The sequence below is a fragment of the Mustela lutreola genome, chromosome 4 (assembly GCF_030435805.1).
Source record: "Mustela lutreola isolate mMusLut2 chromosome 4, mMusLut2.pri, whole genome shotgun sequence".
In the NCBI taxonomy this organism is placed as follows: Eukaryota; Metazoa; Chordata; class Mammalia; order Carnivora; family Mustelidae; genus Mustela; species Mustela lutreola.
Window position 1 is genome coordinate 9,707,696 of NC_081293.1, and position 20,939 is coordinate 9,728,634.

General features: G+C 52.2%; 1 protein-coding gene across 16 annotated transcripts in view; it reads left to right on the forward strand.

Annotated features, from left to right (window-relative positions):
- Window positions 1–20,939, forward strand: part of FGFR2 (fibroblast growth factor receptor 2) — a 102,277-nt gene that overhangs the window by 15,010 nt on the left and 66,328 nt on the right. For 7 of the 16 annotated variants that reach the window (XM_059173005.1, XM_059173000.1, XM_059173002.1 and 4 more), the window contains exons 3-4: window positions 12,753–13,019; window positions 13,936–14,013. The exons of 4 other annotated variants lie outside the window; for them this stretch is intronic. In XM_059173005.1, the coding sequence (XP_059028988.1) occupies window positions 12,753–13,019; window positions 13,936–14,013 (345 nt within the window). The remainder of the gene's footprint in view (window positions 1–12,752; window positions 13,020–13,935; window positions 14,014–20,939) is intronic. 5 more of the 16 variants (XM_059173015.1, XM_059173007.1, XM_059173009.1 and 2 more) reach the window with 1 other exon arrangement.

Here is a 20,939-nt window from a genome sequence, read left to right on the forward strand (position 1 = left end):
AAAAAAAAAAGAATGAAAGGTCAGAAGGAACAATACCTAGGCGGCCTCTTGGCTAGGAGGGGCATCCCAAGGGGAGGAAAAGGCTGGGGAGTAGAGCATTTTGCAAGCAAACAAAGTTCATTTTGGGTGGTTAAAAGTAATTTCTGGGGCACCTGGGTGGCTCAGTGGGTTAAAGCCTCTGGCCTTCTGCTCAGGTCATGATCCCAGGGTCCTGGGATGGAGCCTTGCATCCGGCTCTGTGCTCAGCGGGGAGCCTGCTTCCCCCTCCCCTCTCTGCCTGCCTCTCTGCCTACTTGTGATCTCTGTCAAATAAATAAATAAAAAATCTCAGGAAAAAAAAAAAGTACTTTCTGAGCGGAGCTGCTGGTCCTGGAGTTCTGAATCAGGGCCGGTTTAGTCTTTCGGGCTCTGCACGGAACTTGGATGGCGACTGCAGAACGCACGCCTAGGGGTTGCAGGCGTTGAGAAGGGGGCGCTCGGTGCCGGAAGGAAGGTGTTGGCCCGAGGAGACCCTGCACTTTCCCTCTAAGCCTGGAGGCCCTGGTGGGGTGACCACTTGCAGAGCTCGGCAGAGACAGACCATCGTCTGCACGCTCTCCACACTACAGCGCAATCGACTTTGACTTTGTCCCCCCAGATATGGTTTTTGAAACCCCACTATGTCCTAGGCTCTGTGAGGATAGCGTTTCAAGCCAGAATCAGCCTCAAGTGAGGATTTTTCTGGCTACTCCCGATGAGGCAGCTTCCCAGACCGCGCGTCGAAGGGAGGTGGGCAGCCACCCACCGCATCGGCCCTAGTGGGTACCCGCCAGATGTGCTGGCCAGGTGGCTTCCTGTGCCCCTTGGGAACTGTCCAGGGCTTGGTCCCTCTGCTGGCCTCTGTCCATGTTCACTTGTCACCCAGAGGTGCCTGCCCGTAAAGGCGGGGCCTGTGGATGGGTGGGCAGGGGGAGCTCTCGGCTGCCCGCCTGAGGGTCTCTTTTCCATACCTGTAGTTGTTTATCAGGCCACTGGGGAGGCGGGGGTACCTGGCCTGGGTAGTGAACACCAATGGTGGGGCCTCCCCCGAAGACCTGGGAGTTCACATAAGACTCCCTCCTTTTCTTGGAGCGGGGTGGGGCACAGTCTTGTGTTCCAAAGGACAGATATGCCCTCCACAGCAAGCCAGGATGCTTGGGGGCCCAGCACAGCCCTTTCCAAGAGATGTTCTGGTGGGTTTTGCAAGGGGCTTTGTCTAGAGAAGCAGGATCTCTTGAGTTTGTTTTCGGGAAAGTTTTTTTTATCTATGCAAAGATGTGGCTTAGGGCCTAGGAGAAAGGTTAGGGTCTAACCCTGCTGTCACCTTTCTTAATTTGGAATTTCCTGAATGGCTGTGGTTTCAGTCCTGGGGCACAGGATCGCCCAAGGGAGAATTGTGACACACACACACACACACACACACACACACACACACCCACCCCCGGGCTTGGACCTTCCTTTCACCATCCTGCCTTTCTTGGCTTGAGGGGCAAAGCCGGCTGGGGACGTGCCCCACCCACCACAGAGGCTCCCTTCCCCCCCTGACTTAAGGAAACCTCTCCAAGAGGTCATTCCTACCCAGCTGCTTGCTAAAGACCCCTCAGGCTATGAATCTGTGCCTTCAGCCTGAGCGTGATTTCTGCCCCGGCCGGGCCTGAACTTGCTGAGGCCTGTGTTGCTAGATCAAACCCATTCAAATGAGGAGGGCCATCTGTTTCCCAGTATCCAGCTGCTGTCCCTTCACTTGTAAATGGCCGAGATGCTGCTGGGTTGGGGTGGGGGACCAGTCCTGGGACACAGCTGCAGACTCTGAACAAGTGTTGGAGCTGGGGTCCTGCTGAGAGGAGAGAGGTCCAGCCCTTTAAGTCAACTTGCCATTGGTGCGGCAAAGGGCCCCGAGCTGAAGTGCAGGCGTGCAGGCGGCGGCTTGCCCTCGAGGAGTCACTCTTAGCCCGCCCTCTTTCCCTTTTCTTTTGTCCCTGGGGGCACTATTTCACTGGTTCTGAAAGTTCTTACTGCAGGATAGGCTGGGGGAAAATGTCACAGAGGATCTGGATGTGATCTGACCTTTCAGGGACTTGTCAGGCAGATGTACCCACTTGAGTATGTCCCTGTCCGGGGGGGTGGTGATCTGGTCTCAGAGCAGCGGTAACATTAAGTATGGAAAGGTGACTTGCGGCCCCTGAAAACGTGCTTCTGGCCTGTAGTTGGAAGGCCGGCTGTGGGACGTGGTCTCTGGAAAGCAGGCCAGTTTCCCCCTTGCTGTAGCTTGGCCCCTCAAGCTTGGGGGATGTGCAGGGCATGGGTTGGGCCCCGTGCCCCAGGGGTTTGGTGTTCAGGGTTACTTCTGGCATGCTGTGGGATTGTGGTAAGACATCCTGTCAAGAGAACTCTGCTGGGGTTTCTGTGCCCTGCATATAAATATCAGGGACCCCTGATTTGTGGGATGAATGAACAGTAGATGCTATCTTAATAAGCCACAGGCCTCTTCCCTCACTGAAGTCATCAAACAGGTGTCATCGGTTTTGGTAACAACACTCTCAGGACGTTTAGTTCCATTTACAAACATTCCAGAGATCCCCACTTAGGTAACTTACACAGATGCAATGTGACAGATCTGCGCATTTGTAAGAAAACCCTGTCTTAAAGTCAGAGGAATGCAAATCAAGGTTCCCATGTGGTTGGGGAAAAAGAAAATCTGCTGCTCAGGTAGGATCAAGCTACAGCCCACAGGTAGGAGCCCAGGTCAGTCCTGGCTGGAGCTGCGGTAAGGGGCGCTTTTTCTCAGGTGTGCCCCCCACTTTAGGGCTTACAAAGGCCTTCCTAGGCAGCGTCCTGGTTTGTCCTCATGGTGACCTTGATCAGCAGCAGGCTAGCCCGGAGGTGTTTTTCCTGTTTTATAAACCAGGACTCAGGCTCCACAATGGGATGGGGCTGCCCACGTCAGTGTGGGTTCATCACAGCAAAACCGGGTCTCAGACTCTTACCCCTGGACACTGGTGCTGAAGTTCTTCCAGTGTGGGCTCTGGACCAGCAGTATGACCATGATCTGGGAGCTTGTGGGAAATTCAGATTCTCAGACCCCACTCCCTGAGGAGCTGTGTTTTAATAAACTGTCCAGGTGGTCTTTATGCAAAATAAAGTCTGAGAAGTGCCGTGCTGATCCCCTCTTAAGGAAGGTCTGTGGGAGAGGGCAGGTGGGTGAGGGAGTGGACTGTACCCGGCTGTGTACGTACTAGGTGCACAGACAGAGGCTGTGGTGCCTTGGAGATGAGAGCAGTGTGGGCTGTGTTGATGGGAATCAGGAATTTCCACAGAGATGATATCTGAGCTGGGCTTTGAAGCCTGAGTAGGAGTTTGCCAGGCAGAGCAGTGGAACAGGGTTTCCAGGTAGCGGAATGAGTGCCCATGAGAACAAACAAGTCTCGGGTGTGAGGGAGAAGGTGGAAAGCGTTCTGGGGCCAGGAACAACCAAGGCCTTAATGTGGGTGTTGTTCTCTGGGGTTTTCCCTGTCAGAGTGGGGAGTGGTCTTTGCTTTTTTTTTTTTTTTTCTTTTTAAGTCAGGGTCAGATTTGCTTTTCAGAAGCTTGCTCTGGTGGTCTGTGGTGGATAATCATAGGGCGGGCTGTGGCGGTGGGTTGGGGCCCTCGTAGAGGTCTTCTTGAGAAAAGGCTTGCCGTGAACCTGCCCGTGAGGTCTTGCCCTTGCTCTTTTCAGAGCCGTTTCAGAGGGAATTGGCCGCGGTGCAGGTGCGGGGCCCCATCGGATGGGAGGCAGGAGGGAGAAGCCGGGCTTCAGGGCGGACTTGGAGCTGAGTCACGTTGCGGGGTGTTTCTATTCAGCAAGGAAGGGCACATGCTGGTTTTGGGTGGCACGTCTGTAGCAGGGCAGCTGGAAATGGGAGCCCGAGAGCAGGGAGTTGATCGGCGTTGACCTGGAGCGGGTGGGAAGAGCTGCCGAGATGGAGGGGAACAGAGGGCAGGGCAGGGAGCCCCGGTGCCGGGGTGGGATTTGGCACCTATTCGCAGACACGGGGTGTGTGGAAGGAGGAAGAGGTCCCAGGAAGCCAGGAACACCGCGGGGCTCTGTGGTTAGGAACTCACACATGCGCACGAGCAGAAAACAGAATGACACTGTGGGGGCGCCTGGGTGGCTTAGTGGGTTAAAGTCTCTGCCTTTGGCTCAGGTCATGATCCCAGGGTCCTGGGATCGAGCCCCGCATCGGGCTCTCTGCTCAGGGGGGAGCCTGCCCCCCCCCCCCCCCCCGCCTGTCTCTCTGCCTGCTTGTGATCTCTATCATATAAATAAATAAAATCTTAAAAAAAGAAAAAAAGAATGCCACTATAGACAAATAACACTAAACCACATGTTAGGGTGCCCGGAATATAGTAGGAGGCTCCCCTCTGCTGCGTTACGTCCCCAGCCTTCCATGCGGAGAACACCGGGTTAGGTGGCTTTCCTTGCTCTTGTGCTTTGTCCGCTGCCGCCGAGGAGCCGAGTTTCGGCTGGAAGGTCTGCCTTCCTACTGGCGCATCCATTCTGCGGAGGGCCGGCCTGAGCTTGATGCTTTCCGCCCGCTCTCCGTTTTATTCTGTTCCTGGTTTGCAGGAGAAGAGACAGGAAGTGATGACAAAAGCTGAGAGGTTTGTTTCCGGGCGCACAGGTTTTAAGTGGCAGACTGGGTCTTGGGTCTGTTCTCAGTGTGTTCGCGTCTCCGGCGTGTCCTTTTCCGAAGAGTCACTGGGGCGGGGACCGAGATGGGATCAGAGCCTGAATGCCAGGACACCAGGAAGGGCCTCGGGGACCAGCTGTGGGAGTCCCAGGAGCATCTGATTAGGAAGGTGGCTTCACCCCTTTATACGAGGAAGAGGGCTGTGCCATAGTCAGGACTGGGAGGTGCTGAAAACATTTTGGGGGCTGATGGGGTTTTCAGAACCAGATGATGTGTTGATTTTAGAGGCGGTGCCCCTGCAAGGCCACTCCTGATCTTAAAGATTGTGTCGATAAACGTCCGGCAAATCCTGAGGATTCCTTCCTTCCTTTACCTCCTCGTGAAGCTCTGTGCCCCGGCCCCCAGTTCCCTTCCTGATACAGTGAGTGCGAAGCCTTCCCGTGGGGAGAGAGTTCCCAGGAGTCTGGGTCAGCCGGCAGGGACACCAGCAGTATGTCTAAGGAAGCCCTGAAGATCTTGAGAAGTGCCCCTTCCTCTTGTGTCTGGCAAATGTGTTTCCAGAAGGCAGGGGGCTCTGGCGGCCAAGAGAATGGACTCCTCATTGTATACTAGACCGGGGCTGTGGGCTACTGCGACAGAACTTGTGGGGCTGGTTTCTGCTTCGGATAATTTAATGGCTTGCTTGGGATATGCTTTTTGAGCAGAGGGGGCTGAGTTTGGAGGTTCTCACTCAAGCAGAGCTCCCAGGGAGTTGAGGCAGAGGGGCCTGTTTGGTGCCTATGTCCTGGGGGTCTGGTGGAAATTCTGCTGTCCTGAACGTGAGGGTTTGATGCAGGTGTCGTGACCAGGGAGTAAAAACCCTCCTTTTGGTGTCCCCCTCCCTTTTGGAGAACGTGATGGGTAATATCCCGGAACGTCAGGATCAAAAGGAGGAGGAGATACAGTAAGACAGGGAGCGAATATTTCCACCTTTGGTCCAAATCTTGGGGGATAGTAATGACCCCTCAGATGGGCCTTCCTTGGCACTTGGCGGTTTCTCCAGTTTGATTTTCTCAGGGGCAACAGCATCATTTCTTTTCAAACTTGGAAAGCTGTTCACCATGGTTCTCAGCGATAGACCGAAATTATATGAGGGGTGTGCCTAAATATATAATTTTTAATGGTTACCATATTGAGACCATATGCCATTATCCCATCCGATCATGAAGCATGTGAGCCAGTCCAGAATTTCTGGAACAGGCGAGCTACTGTGGCAGAGGTAGCTATTAGCCGTTGTTACGGGCCCTGTGGAACCGACAAGGGGAGTTTGAAGCGCTGACGTGTGTCTATAAGACACCCCGACAAAGATTTCTCTTTCCGACCCTCTCTGGTCGGAAAGAGAAATCTGCAGCCTTTCAGCCTGGTTACGTATCTGCGTTCCGTAGCTTTGACTTCTGTGTGTCCCCCGTTTTCCTGCTGGCAGCATCTCTCGAGGGAGGGAGCTTTCGTCTTTGTGCTGTGCGGCCTATTTGCCTCTCCCTCCTGCCTCTTAAAGAACAAGTAGTGCCCCTGCCTTATAAGGTCTCCGTTTGATGTCAGGCTTTTCGTCTTCTGCAAGTCTGATCTTGTAGAGGGGAAGCTTGGAGGATGGCTCAGCCGAAACAGCCAGGTCTGCCGCCGCCGCCGCCTTCACCGGCTGTGTGTCTGCAGAGCTCCCGGAGTAGGGCCCACGGGGGCCGTCGTTTCTGATGTCACTGGGGGGTGGGGACCTTGGTGCCTTTATGTCTTCCCGGTGGTGAGTGTCGGTGCCAGGAGGGCCGATCTGGTGCCATCAGCCTCTGTAGTTACAGGAAAGTGGGCCATGATGCCCAGGTCTCCACTGTCCCGACTCCCTCTGGTCCTGCTTGTGAAAATGCTTCAGGAGTCCTGTGTGAGACGAGGGGGCTTAGTCGTCCATTCCTGTGGACAGAAAATTGGGTACCGGCCAGTTAAAACTTCGTACCCAGACCACGGTGTGGCGGCTTCAGGCCGTCTCCAAGACCAGGAGGGCGAGTGGAGGCTTACCAGAACGGACAGGATCAGCCGCCACTTACTTCCATGTGTGGCCCGCACTGTGACGCTGCAGTGTTCTGTGGCTGCTTCTGTCCCGACGCTGGCAGCCGCACGGCGGTGATGTTTATTTCTCTTGTATGGGGTGGTGCCGTATCTGGGAGGGCACCAGGAAACCCAGGCTGTTTTACTACTCCTGCCCCCGGGGCTGGTGCGACAGTTCCCGTGGGAGCCCCGAGCTGTGCCGAGGGGCGCGGGTTTGTCCCCGCACCCTGCCGCCCGCCGGGCCTCCGCTCCAGGTCCACACCCGGGGGTCGAGAGTGAGGGATCTGTTTCCCCAGTTCTTGCTCTTTCTACCTTTTTAAAACCCTTTCTGGAGGAATATGTTTGGGGCTTGGGTGCCCCTGGGTATCTGAGAGGGAGGAGTGCGGGGGGCTGCCTTCCGGGGGCCACCCCACCGCATCCTCGAAGCCGGGGTTCCTGTTTCTTAGCCGTGATCACCTCGGCTCGTGAAAAGCCACCGTCCTGAGGAAACCCCAGCAGAGGCTGACTCTGTGCCGTGTGACGTCGTCGTCCTGCTGGCATAAGCCGCTTTGTTCGCCCGGAACAGTTTAAATCTGTCGTCCGCGCTCCGCAAGCGATTGGACGGGGCGAGATGTGGGCTTCCCATCTGTTCTCTGTTTGCACTTGGGCGCCATTTCAAAAACCACACGGGAGAGTTTATAGGCAAACGTTATAAAAAGTGACAGTCTGAATTGCTGCTATGGCTGGTTTGGCAACATACAGCGTTACCTGAAATAGCTTACTGTTCCAAATGCCCGCCCCGCTTCGGTTGTCCCCAGGCGGTCCTGCTGGTGACACTGGCGAGGGACCAGGAACAGGCGCGGTGAAGGCGTGTAAGTCATGGCCCTTTGCTGACTTTAGCAGGATGTCCCCCCTACCCTCCCTAGCCCTCCCCAGGCCGCTGGGCACAGTCAGCCAGGATTTGCTTCCCTCGGCTTGTTTACCCAGAGGTCAACACTGGTCTGCGGCCAGTGACATCAGTGCAGTGTCACTCCGACGGTTCATGACCCCTGCCTCAGTTTCCTTCTCTGCCCCGATGAGGCCCCTCCGCTCCCCAGGGGTGAGGGCGCGAGGCCTTCCTGAGGGCAGTGGGGGGTGGCCCACGGCGGGGATCGCACAGACGGCATTCGGGGAACACCGCTGCGGGCGTGCCCGCTCTTCCAGTTCCTAACCTCCCAGTGGTCACTTTATAGAGAAGCAGTGAGACCTCCTGCCGCTGGCACTTCTCAGGGTTTGGAACTTCTGGGGAGAAAGTTGAAATTCACGTGCCCACTGTGTGCGGGCGGGTCATAGAAAGCAGCACGGAGAGCCCTCCCCGGACGTCACCTCACCCGCCTACCTGCTTAGCGGTTTTAGGTTACAGCGACAGTGCCCAACGCTAGTGTGTGTGTCTGCTCGCTTTCTCACTTCTTTGTGAACTTACATTATGAAAGACAGGCGGGGACATTCTGTGTCTGTCTGGGGACATCCCTGAAAGAGTATTTGGTGTGCAGCACAGTGGCTTCTGGAGCCTACCCCCATTGTGATTTGGCGGGATCAGATGAAGAACAGCGTTGGACTGTGCGTTCCACGGGGATGTCAGCCCCTGCTCTGCACAAGAAAGGTCAAAAGTAAGCTGTGGCACCCGAAAAACAAAACAAAACAAAACCCCAAATCCAGGAAATGTTAATATGACTATAAAAGGTATTGTTTAAATCTCCCCCGGGGAATACTTTGCCCTGTGTGGACGGTCATGTGTTAGAGAGTGGACCGAGCCACGGTTGGAGTCCGGGGACGGCCCTGGCTGTGTCCGTGGAAGTGGACCGACCTCAGAGAGGCTGCTGGAGCATCACTGCCGCGTCGTCACTGGTGTCCAAGGACTGGGGTGAGAGAGATACCTGTGCAGGTGTGGGCAGAGCACTCGGGGAGCGTTTTTGCCTGGCATGGGCAAGAAAGCCACCTGTAGGATTCAGGCACAGAAGAGAAACCAGCCCGGATTGGCCTCTTGGGGATGGGTGGGGACAGAGTGGCCCCCATGGAGCCAGCTGTTGGGGTTCCAGACAAAGCACCCATGTCCTTGGCACCTTGTCCCGAGGTGTCCGATGCCCGAACCCACAGGTGGGCAGGGTTGCTCCTGGGAGCAGTGGACCGGTACGGCATCCCTTCTCTCCCCTGCTCACCCCCCATCTCAGTCCTTCTGGCATGCACCCCGGTCTTGCTGGGCCTCACACAGCCCGGGTGAGCTTTGTGTGAACGGATCGCTCCGGTGAGGGAGAAGCACGTGCTTTCTGAATGTCCCATGCGGTAGTCACGGTCAGACTCATGGTCAGTGAGGTAGCTTCATCTGATGGATGGACATCATTATTGATATCTGTGGGGGAGTTATTTTACTATCTTGGAGCTTATCACCTAACTGGGACACTGGGTGACAGTTTTGACCTGGTTTCAATGGGAAGAAAAACCACTTTTAGTGTAAGTCCTCTTCTGTGGAGATGGGAGCCCGTCTGTAAAACCGTCCTGTGTCCTGCGGAGATCCGCCAATCCAGGTTTTGTCTGAGCATCCTCTGGCAGGAGCGGAAGGAAGGCAGCAGCAGTGCCTGTCAGGGGCCCAGCGAGTTACAGGCGGGAGGATGAGGTTCCTGCTGGTCGGCTCACTGGGCCCTCCCAGGGGACACTGTGTTATCTGGGCCTTCTTGCTCGTCAGTGGATGAGGGGCCGGGGATGCGGAGGTAAGCAGGAATGGAGTGGACTTGGGCCTCAGGGCTCCATCCTCTTCTCGGGCAGGATGGTCCCCATTTATCAAGCAGCCCCTGTGTGTCCAGCCCCAAACAGGACACGGTCCCTGACATGAGGCCTCCTGTGCCCTGTCCCTTCTACGACCGGAAGGATACTTGTGTCTTTGGTCACATGGTCCATGCCCCTGTGGTTTTGGTGAGCCTTAGTGGTTTCCATATTTCAGGTGAGACAAAGGATTCTCAGTGAAAATGCTTTCCTTTAAAAACAGGGAAATCCTGGCTCTACCTTGGTCAGGGGAGAGATTTTTCTGTATCATAAATGCAAGTATCTTGCTTACCTTTTTTTTTTTTTTTTTTTTTTTTTTAAAGCAGTGTGCGTGCATCTCCCTGCCTGCCTGTATTAGGGACATCATTCTGACCTGAGGGGCAGGGTAGAGGCAGGCTGGCTGCATGGGTCCCATCTCTCCTGAAGAGAGAGGGGAACATCATGGTTTGGGTCCAGCTCCCCCTCGTCCGTCGTCTCTGGATGACCAGCTCTGACTCAGAGGAATATGCTTAGTGATGTGCGCATGAGGCCATGTGGGCCTCACAGATACTGATCATTTCATGACCCAGGCTGATCCCGTGTAAATTCACTCTAACGTTGCGGGTGCTTTTCAGTAATTATTGGTCGGTTATAGGGAACCAAAGGGCATCTGATCCTTGCTCTGACCAGCTGTGGAAGGGGTGGGCCAGCCGTCCTTTGGGACACTGTGGGCCCTGAGGGGCTCCAGGCTGCTGCAAGTGGGGCAGAGGCTGAGATTTGTGGCCAAACCAAAATAGTTTTTCTCCTCCTCTCCGCTCTCCTCTCGCCTACATGTTTCCTCCTTCCCCTTTTCTGCCCAGGCTTCAGAGTTCAAGGTCTCTCTCTTTGTCCTGCAGTTCAGTTGCATTAGGACTTGACCAGCCTCAGGAAGTGTGGCCTGAGGACCTCCCAGCTACGTTCCTAGCGGCATTTTTCAAAAGCCACTTTGCCCTTCACTCCCTAGGGAAGCCTTCCTCGAACAGCCCATTCAACGGGGCTTGGCAAACGTTTTGTAAAGGGCAAGGCTTTGCAGGACAGAGGGCATCTGTTGGGACTCGTCCGCTCTGCCATTGTAACAACTGCGGCCCCAGACAATACTTCAGGAACGAGCGTGGCCGCGAGCCAGCAAAACTCTGTTTACAATAACGGGCGATGGCTGGCTTTGGCCTGGGGGCCGCAGTCTGCCAGCTCCCGCTCTGGGACGAGTCCCCCCCCCCCCCCCCCCGGTCTGTGCTGGTGCTGCTGTCTTGCTGGCTTGGGCTTCCTGGCCCTTGAGACCACCTCCTGTACTTTCTATTTTTGGCCGATTTTCTCTTTATTGCCGGTCGCCTCCGCTGTAATTAAGGTCCCACCCGTGTTGCAAAGGATTTCTTGCGCCCCCTTGCTTCCCAAGCATCCAGGCTAAAGTGTGGCCCGTGGTACGTGTTCAGCACGTGTTGAATGAGGAAAACAGATTTACTTGGGAGATGTAATGTGCCTGCGAGTTGGGGTTTTCTGCCCTTGCTGCCGGCTAGGTTTGTCCATGGTAAACCTGACTTCTATTTTCTTCTATTTTGTTGCGGCTGTCCCTTTATGTCCACATCCTCTTCGGCGTCTGGGCCCGTCTCGGCACATGTGCTTTTGGAGGTGCCCCTTTGGGGAGCGCTGGGCCTCCCATGTTGGCTGTTGATGGAGGTGCTGTGGAGAATTTCTAGAAGCAGAGGCACGCGGTCTTCCCTCTTCTTTCAACAATGGAACGAAGGCACGAAGCGACTTTATTCCCTTGTTACGTGGGAGTTTGGTCCCGACTTTGCTCAGAAGGGCAAAACAGCTGCCTCGTGATGCCCAGATTTGGAGCCATCCCAGAGCTGGGAGGTTTGGGTTCCTGGGCCTGGGACTCTGGGTACCATTCACAGTTCCCATTGTGAGGGATGAAAGCCCATTCATGGGTCCTCGTGGGTCCCAGCCAGCAGCTCCGGCCTGTGGCTCCATCTCCCCTCTCCTTGCGCACGTTGTACCGGCCCCTCTTGCCCTGCACATCTGGTGCCGGCAGTCCTGGTCAGCACGGGCCCCTTCCATGTGTATGCCTGGAGGCAGGGCGGGACCCTCAGGCAGGACCTGAGGCCTCCGTCTAGACCTCGCTGTCTCCCCAGAAGACAGGACGCGGCCATGGCATCCGTGGTGCTTCCCCAGAAGTGGGCGAAGCAGGCAGGTGAACAAGGAGGGGAGATCCACGTCACCCCAGGCCTGGGGGACGGATGACAAGCTCACACCCAACAGGATGGTTTGGGCCTTGAAGCATGAATTGGGTAAATGGGGAGGGGAGGGAGGAAGGACCCCTAAAGGGACATAAAGTTAAAGGCCTGAGGGGGCTGGAACCCAGGATGTGTCGGGGGAGCTGGCGGGTGGGGATGGGTCCTGCAGTGTCCGAGGCACGAGGCTCGGGTGCGCAACGCTCAGTAGGTTTGTTTCCAGATCGATTTGAGTGCGATATGGAGACCGCCTCTCGGACGGGCATTTTGATCTTTTCGGTGTGAAGAAAAACAGCATGTTCCAGCTTATCCAGCACAGAGTTAGGTCTCCAGACCAGCAAAGCAATCTGAGCCTGAGAGTTTTGTAGAAGGACTCCCTTGTCTCCCTTGAGTTTGAGGCTATTTCATTGTAAGAAGCTCAGCTTTGTGACAACAGAGTCTAGCAAAAATAAATAGAGGGGTGTGTGTGTGTGTGTGTGTGTGTGTGTACTTGTGTATGTGTGTGTAGGTATAGACACACAGCTGTGCAGTTGCCCTGAATGAAAAAAATGATAAAACACACATCCCTACGAATGAAAAAATGCCACAGGAATAGAATTGCCAGGTGTGGCAGTTGCAGGCAGACTTGGGACTGGCAATCGACTGAAAAGTTTTCTTATGATATCGTTCCATGCTGGGTTTCGGGTGTGTGTTTACAGCCGTCCAGCTCGCACAGACCCAGCAGGGCCGCTTCTGCTGGGCGCTTCCTGTGGTCCCCGTCTCGGACCCTCAGTCTGCTCTGTGCACCAGGCTGTCTCCTGGGTTCCCAGGCGTGGGCAGCGGTGAATGCCTGCCCGGGCCATTTGCAAACCAACAACAGCCTCTCCTGGGAATAAACGGGCCGCCACTGACCTTTGTTGGACGTTCACTCCTTTTCCTCCTTCCCATCTGTCTCCGTCTTCTCTCTCCTACCTTTCTGCAGAGCCGCCAACCAAATACCAAATCTCCCAACCTGAAGTTTACGTGGCCGCGCCCGGGGAGTCGCTAGAGTTGCGCTGTCCGTTGAGAGATGCCGCCACGATCAGTTGGACTAAGGATGGGGTACACTTGGGGCCCAACAATAGGACAGTGCTTACTGGGGAATACTTGCAGATAAAAGGTGCCACGCCTAGAGACTCCGGCCTCTATGCATGCACGGCGGCTAGGCCGGTAGACAGCGAGGCTGTCTACTTCATGGTGAATGTCACAGGTGAGTTGGCCCGCGGGACCTCCGCTCTCTCTCCTTTGTAGCTGTTTTGTGGGTCAAATCATATTGGATGAGCGAAGTCATAGCGGGAGCCGCTAATTGGATGCCACGCACAGAGCTTTATAGTTTGCTGTTGATCTGTTTCTGAAGTGCTTCCACGGGACCAGCTCGATCACAGAGGCTGGTCGTTAAAAATGACGGGATTCTCGTGTGCAAAGTAACATTTCCCTTCTAAGACAGTCCGCTCTTGTAGAAGTAAAAACGCATCTTCAACTCCCATTCCCCGCCTACCCTACCCCCCACCCCTGCCATGGGACTGGCATCCTTGGCATGTAGAACCCAAGATTGAAATTTGATGGGGGAAGATTTCTGATTCCTTTTATTAAAATGTGAGTTTCTCTCCTTCTTGATTTTTCCTCCATGCAGTTAAGGGGAACTGCATGGTCCCCCTGTGTGGCCGAGTTTAAAGGTTTGCTTTGAGAAGTCAGTGGATGGATGGAAGGCCACACAGGGGCTAAGTTGGGCTAGGGACTAAATACAGATTCCCTTCTTGAAGGGGATCCTGAGAACTGAAAGGTGGTGTTGGGAAGACTCTTTGGACGCATCACAACACAATCAGTCAATCTGTTGGGGACCTGAATGCTGTTTGAAGCTTAAAAATCTAGCTTCGATATATATCCAGCTTGACAGCATGTTTAAATAACGTGAAAGCAGAAAGCTTTGCGAATCATAATGCAGATCAACTGTCATCACGGAGAGAACATTTAAGCCATTAAAACCATCTTCGCTAAGCACGGTCTCGGACTCTTGCGTGGGCTCCCGGGTTGAGGAAGGCCCTCTCTAGAAGGACCGAGTTGTACGTGATTACGGCCTTTTGCTTCGCACAAACACAACCATGGCTATATTCTTTTGAATACAGATGCCATCTCATCTGGAGATGACGAGGACGACACAGACGGCTCCGAGGATTTTGTCAGTGAGAACAGTAACAACAAGAGTAAGTAGTGGCCGCCTCAGAAGGTTCCGGAGTGAGCAGAGCCTGGTGGGAAGTCCGGACTCTAACCTGTCATCTCGTCCGTTCTTCCGGATGCCGTGTCTGTCCTGCAGCCTCGCCTTTGCTCTGCTGTGTCTGCTCTCCCGACTTTCGAATTCTGAGAATAAACCATTGCTCCTGTACACCTTTCTCTACCGTTTGTTCTTTCTTACTGTGTCAGAAAGCCGCTCTCTCTGGAAAGCCGTCACGATTTTCCTTTCCTTGAGTTTCTTTTTCTCTTTGGTTTCTCACCATTTGGGGACATCACCCGAGTAGAACCGAATGCCATCTTCTGGTGTCCTGGGACCGTGCAGGGCTTCACTCGGGGGTTCTCCGCTGGGGGGCTTCTCCTCCTCCTCCCTTCCCTGGGGACATTGGGCAGTGTTTGGTTGTCCCAACAGGGGGAGGAGGGATGCCAGTGCATCCAGTGGATGGAAGCCAGGGGGCTTCTGCAGTGTCCTGGACCGCTCGTGACCAAGAGGGATCTGATCCAGGATGTCCGTAGGGCTGAGGTTGGGAAACCAGGGCCTTTTTAAACATTCCTGCGTGCCGAGCGGAAGTAAGGGGAGTAGTGTGCCTTACTCTGCAGACCGATAGAGAAGGGGGCCGGCACGTGCCGTTTGCTTTGTGAAGGCAGTTAATGCTAGCAGTGACACGTGGGTGGCCTTGGTGTAGAAGCACGTGGCTTCTCTTACCTCTGTCCCTCGGGCAAGTAATTTACCTCTGTGCCTCAGTTTCTTCAACTGTAAAACGGGAATAGACCTAGTGTCCATTGGGGTTAATGAGGATTTTGTTTGTATTTGAGTTTGTATTTGTACAGCGCTCAGAAGAGTGTCTGCGTTTGTTCAAGAAAGAAGGTAAAATAGAGCCTTTGTTGTCTTTCCGATAACACGGCTTGCGTGTTCCCAGAGTGATTTTAGACGGGTCCCCGGCATTCTTCCCTCGGGTGTTACATTCTACATTTTTCCAAAAGGATTTTCGTCAGTTTCATAAATTTAAAACAAGTCCTAAATAATACGACACTTATTAAAAGAGGCCCAGGGCTGTTTCAGGGAAGATGAGAAAAATTGAAACTGTCAGGGACCCGGAAGAATGTGTTAAGTGGGGAATTGCACTTGTCCCTGAGTCTCCTAGCAGCTTAGGCAAAAAGGAAAATATTTTGGTCTATAGTTTTCCCTGTTTCGGAAAAAGGCTTAGGGCCTGGACCACTAACATCAGCGTCATCTCTAACAACTTACCAGAAATGAAAATGGCAAGGCCCCATCCCAGACGCACTGAATTAGAAACTCCTGGAGTGATTCTCCTGTCCCGTGAAGAATGATAAGCTCTGACTTAGGGATTCTTACATGTCGATGTGCCTTGAGCAGGAGTTTGCCGTTAGAGCTCTTGTTTATAAAACAGTGGGTGAGTGAAACTGTCTTCTGCTGTGATTTGTACCAACCCTTTAACAAAGTTATTATTACCATTTAATAATGAAACTCTGGTGCATCAGAGGACATCACTCATTCCCTGTTATTAGTTCTTTGGCTCTACAGGGGAGGATACAAAAGACCCTGCTTTGGAGGTCCTGCTTTGGGCAGACTCTGTGCTGGTTGCTGGCTCGGGCAGAGCATCCCCCCCTCTGCCCCCACCGCATCCCACAAGGTAGAGAAAGGCATTATTCCTGTGTTATTGATTGGAAGTTAACGATTCAGCGAGCAAAAGGCAAAACTGCCATTTACTTGTAGATCAGTTGCATGTCGAGTCACAGTGCCCCTCTCCCAGTCCCCAGGGTGATGAAGGGGGCGCGGTGTTGTTTATAGCCCCAAGTGGGGCCCACTGTTGGGATATCGGCCCTGGCAGCAGCTGGGTTATGTTAGCATGATTGCCCGCTGCACTGTCCCGCTGAACCAAGTCTGATGGAGGTTACCTGCAATCCTTGGGACGCGGTACAATGTAACAGCAAGGTATAGGTTACGTAACAAGTAGACCGACTGAACCGACCCTCTTTCTGACGATTGGGAAGGATTACCTGCCTCGGAGCTCTAGGCTTTCCTCCTGAACACTAGTCCCAACTGCCCGGTGCCTGTGCAGACGGGCCAGAGAGTGGAACGCACTGAAGGGACGCCATGCCTTCACCCTGGGACCAGGCTTCTTTGTAATTAGCTCTCGAATGACACCAAGTCTGCCCCGCGATGGGTGCTGTGCAGTGATTAAGGGCCGGTGTTAGCTGTACCAGGGAGATAGTGCTGTCGGGAGCTGCCTGTGTTTGGTGCCTGTGAAACATTAGATGCGATTTAAAGTGATAGCAGTTCTTAGCTGGCTACTTGGCCTCTGCCATCTGTTAGTGTGATTAGGCTGGTCTGATTCACAGGCGCAGCCTGGGGCAGCGGAGATTAAGCAGCTGTGGCCTGTGTGGACAGAGGAATGCCATGGCCAGGGTAATTGGCAAGGCGGGGAAGGGGATGTTGCCATTAAAACAATTTTTTGCCACCTCCAGTGTCAAATGCCTGACCTGATTAATAGGGAAAATTGTCGAAGCACCGAATTCCATGCATTTTCAGCCACCTGGAAAACACCCGTGTGTCCAAACTGATTCCTCTGGTGCCTTTTGATTGTCTGGAAATGCCACTGGGGTGTGTTTGAAAGTTCCTCTTCAGTGAAGTTAACAAATGATGTTCCAGGGACCCTGGGCTGGCAGTCCCATTTCTGGGCTTGTCTCAGAGATTTTTTTTCCTCTCCCATTTTTGGGGTTGGTAGTTGTTCTGCAGTCGATGGCTTGAAAAATATATTGCAGGTCATTCCCTCTGCTGGTATGCTAGATTTTGTTTATCTAATTTGGGTGGTTAGCTGTAAGAAGGCGAGCTTATCTGCCTGGTGGAGTTCTTAACTTTTGTATGGAGTACAAAAAGCATGGTAGTCAGGGACAGTGGCAAAGATAAGCTCCAAATTAAGGCAGGATTGTTGAATTTTGGCCATGCAAGTAGGTCTGATTTTTTTATAGGGATATTTTGCAATATTTAGGTTGACCTTAACTCTCACAGCATCGTACAAGACCCAGCTCAGCTCAAAAATGGGCTTCCCTATAGAGATTTCCTTGCTTACACAAGCAGACCGAGTGGCTCGATCTTGAAAGTTCATGTGTCCTGTTTTCTGGCATCATGGGCAGCATCGCATCGTGTCTCAGACCCGCCTTTCCTGCTAGACCACTTTGGGAGGCAAGGACTCGCCTGGATGTTCAGGGAATAGTTTGTGAAATTACAGTCCTCACATACGTCTTCTACGGGTTACAAGTGGTAATGCTCAGGTCTGGTCTGTGCCTTAAGAGGACAAGCTGGTGTTTCCCAAAGTATATCCCTTTGGAACCCTAGTCCAGAATAATTCTGTGCCAAGAAGGAGTTGGATTTTGAAATGAATTTGAAAAAAATACCTCCTCCTATGACCCTTTCTCAGAGACTTACAATGTCCATCCGTAAGCATAATACAAACTCTGCAGCATTCAGTGATAAAACATCTGTTTAATTTTGGCTTTTCCCAGGGTTTTCCAAACTCACTGACCATACGACCCTTTTTAAAATCCAGCATTTATTTGCATCCTGTTGCCCACGCTTTGAAAATCCCTGCAATGGGCTGATCTGGTTGACCTGACTTTTCTCTTGCCTTTTAAGTCAAGTCCTTCCATCGCAGATGGGAAGGGCATTCTCAGGTCATATTTTAGCAGCTGACTAGCTGATGACCTCACACTTTACCATCCCTAGACGTTTCCCCGAGCGGAGCAATCCTGTGATGTCATTACAAGCTTGGCTGCCAGGAAATAACGCTGCTTACGTATGCCCTGTAGTGAAACAGATTTTCTCACTCTGAAAGTTGTAATTTCAAATGCTGATTTTTGAAATGGATCCAGGTTGAGGGTTTTGAAAGGTTCAGAGTTTCTACTTCAGCAGGGAAAGCATAATCTTGCCTCCCCTAGGTGCAGGTATCTTAATGGGTTATCTGGCAGCTAATAAGTAGACGTGCATGTCCATTTTTTTTCCTCGAGTGATTTTTATTACCTCAAGCGGGTGTTTAAGTGATTAATGTTTCTGAAGAGCTGGAGACTTATTTCTCGGGAAGATCAGGATTGACAAAGTTCAGGTTAACTGCTGAACTAGAGAGAAGTGATAGCGAGGCATCTCGATCGAGATTTTTGCTCCTGGAGTGGTTTTTTTCTCTTGAGTGCAGAGAGACACAAGGCAATGTTCTTTCTTTCTTTTTTAAAGACTGTATTTATTTATTTGACAGACAGAGATCACAAGTAGGTAGAGAGGCAGGTGGGGGGAGAAGCAGGCTCCCCACTGAGCAGAGAGCCGGATGGGGGACTCGATCCCAGGACCCTGAGATCATGACCTGAGCCGAAGGCAGAGGCTTTAACCCACTGAGCCACCCAGGCGCCCTGACAAGGCAGTTTCCTATTTCGGTTTCATTCCTGTTGAGAGCCGCAGGTTCTCAGACTCTGTGTCAGGGAGAAAGGCAATGTTTTTGGAACCGGCCGGGGAAAATGAAGGAACTCGGCCTGAGATTCCATACTCCTTTTGTGCTTAACCTGCTGATAATTAACAGTTCACCGTCACCTTTGCTCTGAGTTTTTTACTTGGTAGAGATCATATCTAAGTTGGTAAATGTTGTGTTGCAGTTTCCAGGAATTGAAAATAATAGTAATAATCATAATAATAATAATAATACCCAGAGCACACAGCCTTCCTGAATTTTTTGACATTCTTTCATAATGAAAACCTCACCCTAAATTGGTTTGGGTGTTTTATCACAAAAACCAGGGATGGTGTTCTGTTTCGGAAGGTTGGGTTGAATTATCTCTTTCTTGGCCTCCCCTGTGGTCATCCAGCACAGCCAGTAAGTGGAGGGTTTTCTTTTGAAGGCAGATCCTAGAACTCCCATGGGGCAGCTGGTCTCCCAGTAGACTCAGGCATTTCAAAGGAGGGTCACTTGCCTGGCGAGTTCTAATGTGTTTCTTATCAAATGTGTCACTGGTCAGCAAGTTGTTGTTTTTGATGAGATTCTCCAGTAAAGCCTGCCGACCCCATAACCACACGCTCACTTATGTCTCTGTATTTTGTTGTATTTGTTTTCTTCGAGTTTATTCAAAACTGAAACCAGATGAACCCAGTGTCCTGGAGGACGGGGTCGGCGCTCAGAGACCTCCCCCCCCCCCACCCCAGTCAGGGTCAAAGCATTCAAATGTCCTGATTAGTGATATTTTTAAAGGCCCTAATTATAGACTTAAGACAGAGGCCTTAGTGGGGCTTTAGGGAGTTTGTGAGACTTGATCTAGGAGCTGAAACAGGCTGTGTTTTTTTATTTTTGCATCAATAAAAATACAGTTGGCAGTCATCAGCATCCACAGCTCACATAAATCTTGAACTTTTGACTTAATTACCATGGGAGAGTTCAAAGGGCAGCCTGGAGGGGTTGAAAGAGCTTTGTCCAGGGAGCTGGAGGCCTGGGTCTTGCCTCAGCCCGGCCTTGGCCATGCAACCTAGATCGGATCACTCGACCTTTCTGGGTGACATTGATCAGACCTGCCGTTGGACCAGACGGTCACTGAGGCCTCTTGGTACAGTGGTAATATGACTCCATGTTTTTCCTTTAAACTGCTGGACTGTGTTCTCTTTTTGATTTCAGAAAGAAAGGAGACCATAAACCGTAGATGTCCATGTTGGCATACATTCTGGGGCATGTGAGGGCTTCTTGGGGAGCAGCCCATGTTTTCAATGGCACGGTCACAAGAAACCCTCTAAACCTACCGTGTGTTGACACGATCGATATCTGCCTGGAATACTTGCACAGAATGTTAGGACGGGGAGGAACCTTATCAGAACATTCAGTTCAGCTCCTTCATTTTGTAGCTCAAGCTTTTAGCAGTTGTCCATCTTGTACATTTATCCATCTGTCTGTCAGTCCCTCCGTCCATCCATCCATCCATCTGTCCATTCAATAAACCCTTGAGTGCCTACTCCATGCGCTGAAAGACGACTCAGGCTGCACCCTCCAGGTGCTGTACTGTGGCTGGTCAGCAGACCCTGAAGGGGATACATTTCAGTATGGAGCCATTCCGGTGACAGAACCACGTAAATGACAGAGAAGAGGCCCAGTGAAGGATATGATGGATCTTCAGTGCGGGATGGAGGTGGTGGGTGGAAGGAATCTTGAAGGAAGTTTCTGCGGGATTCTACATCTCTGTTTAACCAGCACATCTTAAGAGGATACTGCCCTATTAAAGTAAAATTCGAGTAGCATTTTCACTAATATACAATAACTGTTTCTGGGTGGAAAATAATATCGAGTATAGGTATCATATTCCTTGATGGAATGCCAAGCCTTGATTCCTTTACTTACTTTTTTCTATGGGTTTCACTCTTCCTTTAAGCTCATTGTTCGTATTTCTTTCATGACTAAGAGAGCATCATTCTTTTGCTACATGTTACATCAGAAGATCTGAGAATGTCAGAGCAGAAGGGACCCACCTGTCCTATAGGTCAACTTATTCACCTCTGACTTAGTGGAATTTGTTTCTCTGTGCCGTCCGAGATTTGTATCACCATTCCTTTTCTATGGATTGACTTTAAACTCACTCCTACACAAGTTTCATCTTTTATAAAGTTGTTGAGGTGATGTTTGCACTGAACACCTACTACATGCAAGGGCCATCTCGCTTTTGTAAACTGCTAATTCGTTCGGTGAGTTCCTTCTGCAAATGAGAGTTAACACGGTTCACCAGCCATGGTTTGAAAAAAGGAGCCAGGTCCTGGTCTCTCCCCAGCTGCATTGTTGTTCTTGGGGTGTGGGTGTGTTGGGGAGTGGGGTGAGAGGAGGTAGCTAGCATTCCCACGTATCCAGACTGCAAAAATGGCAGA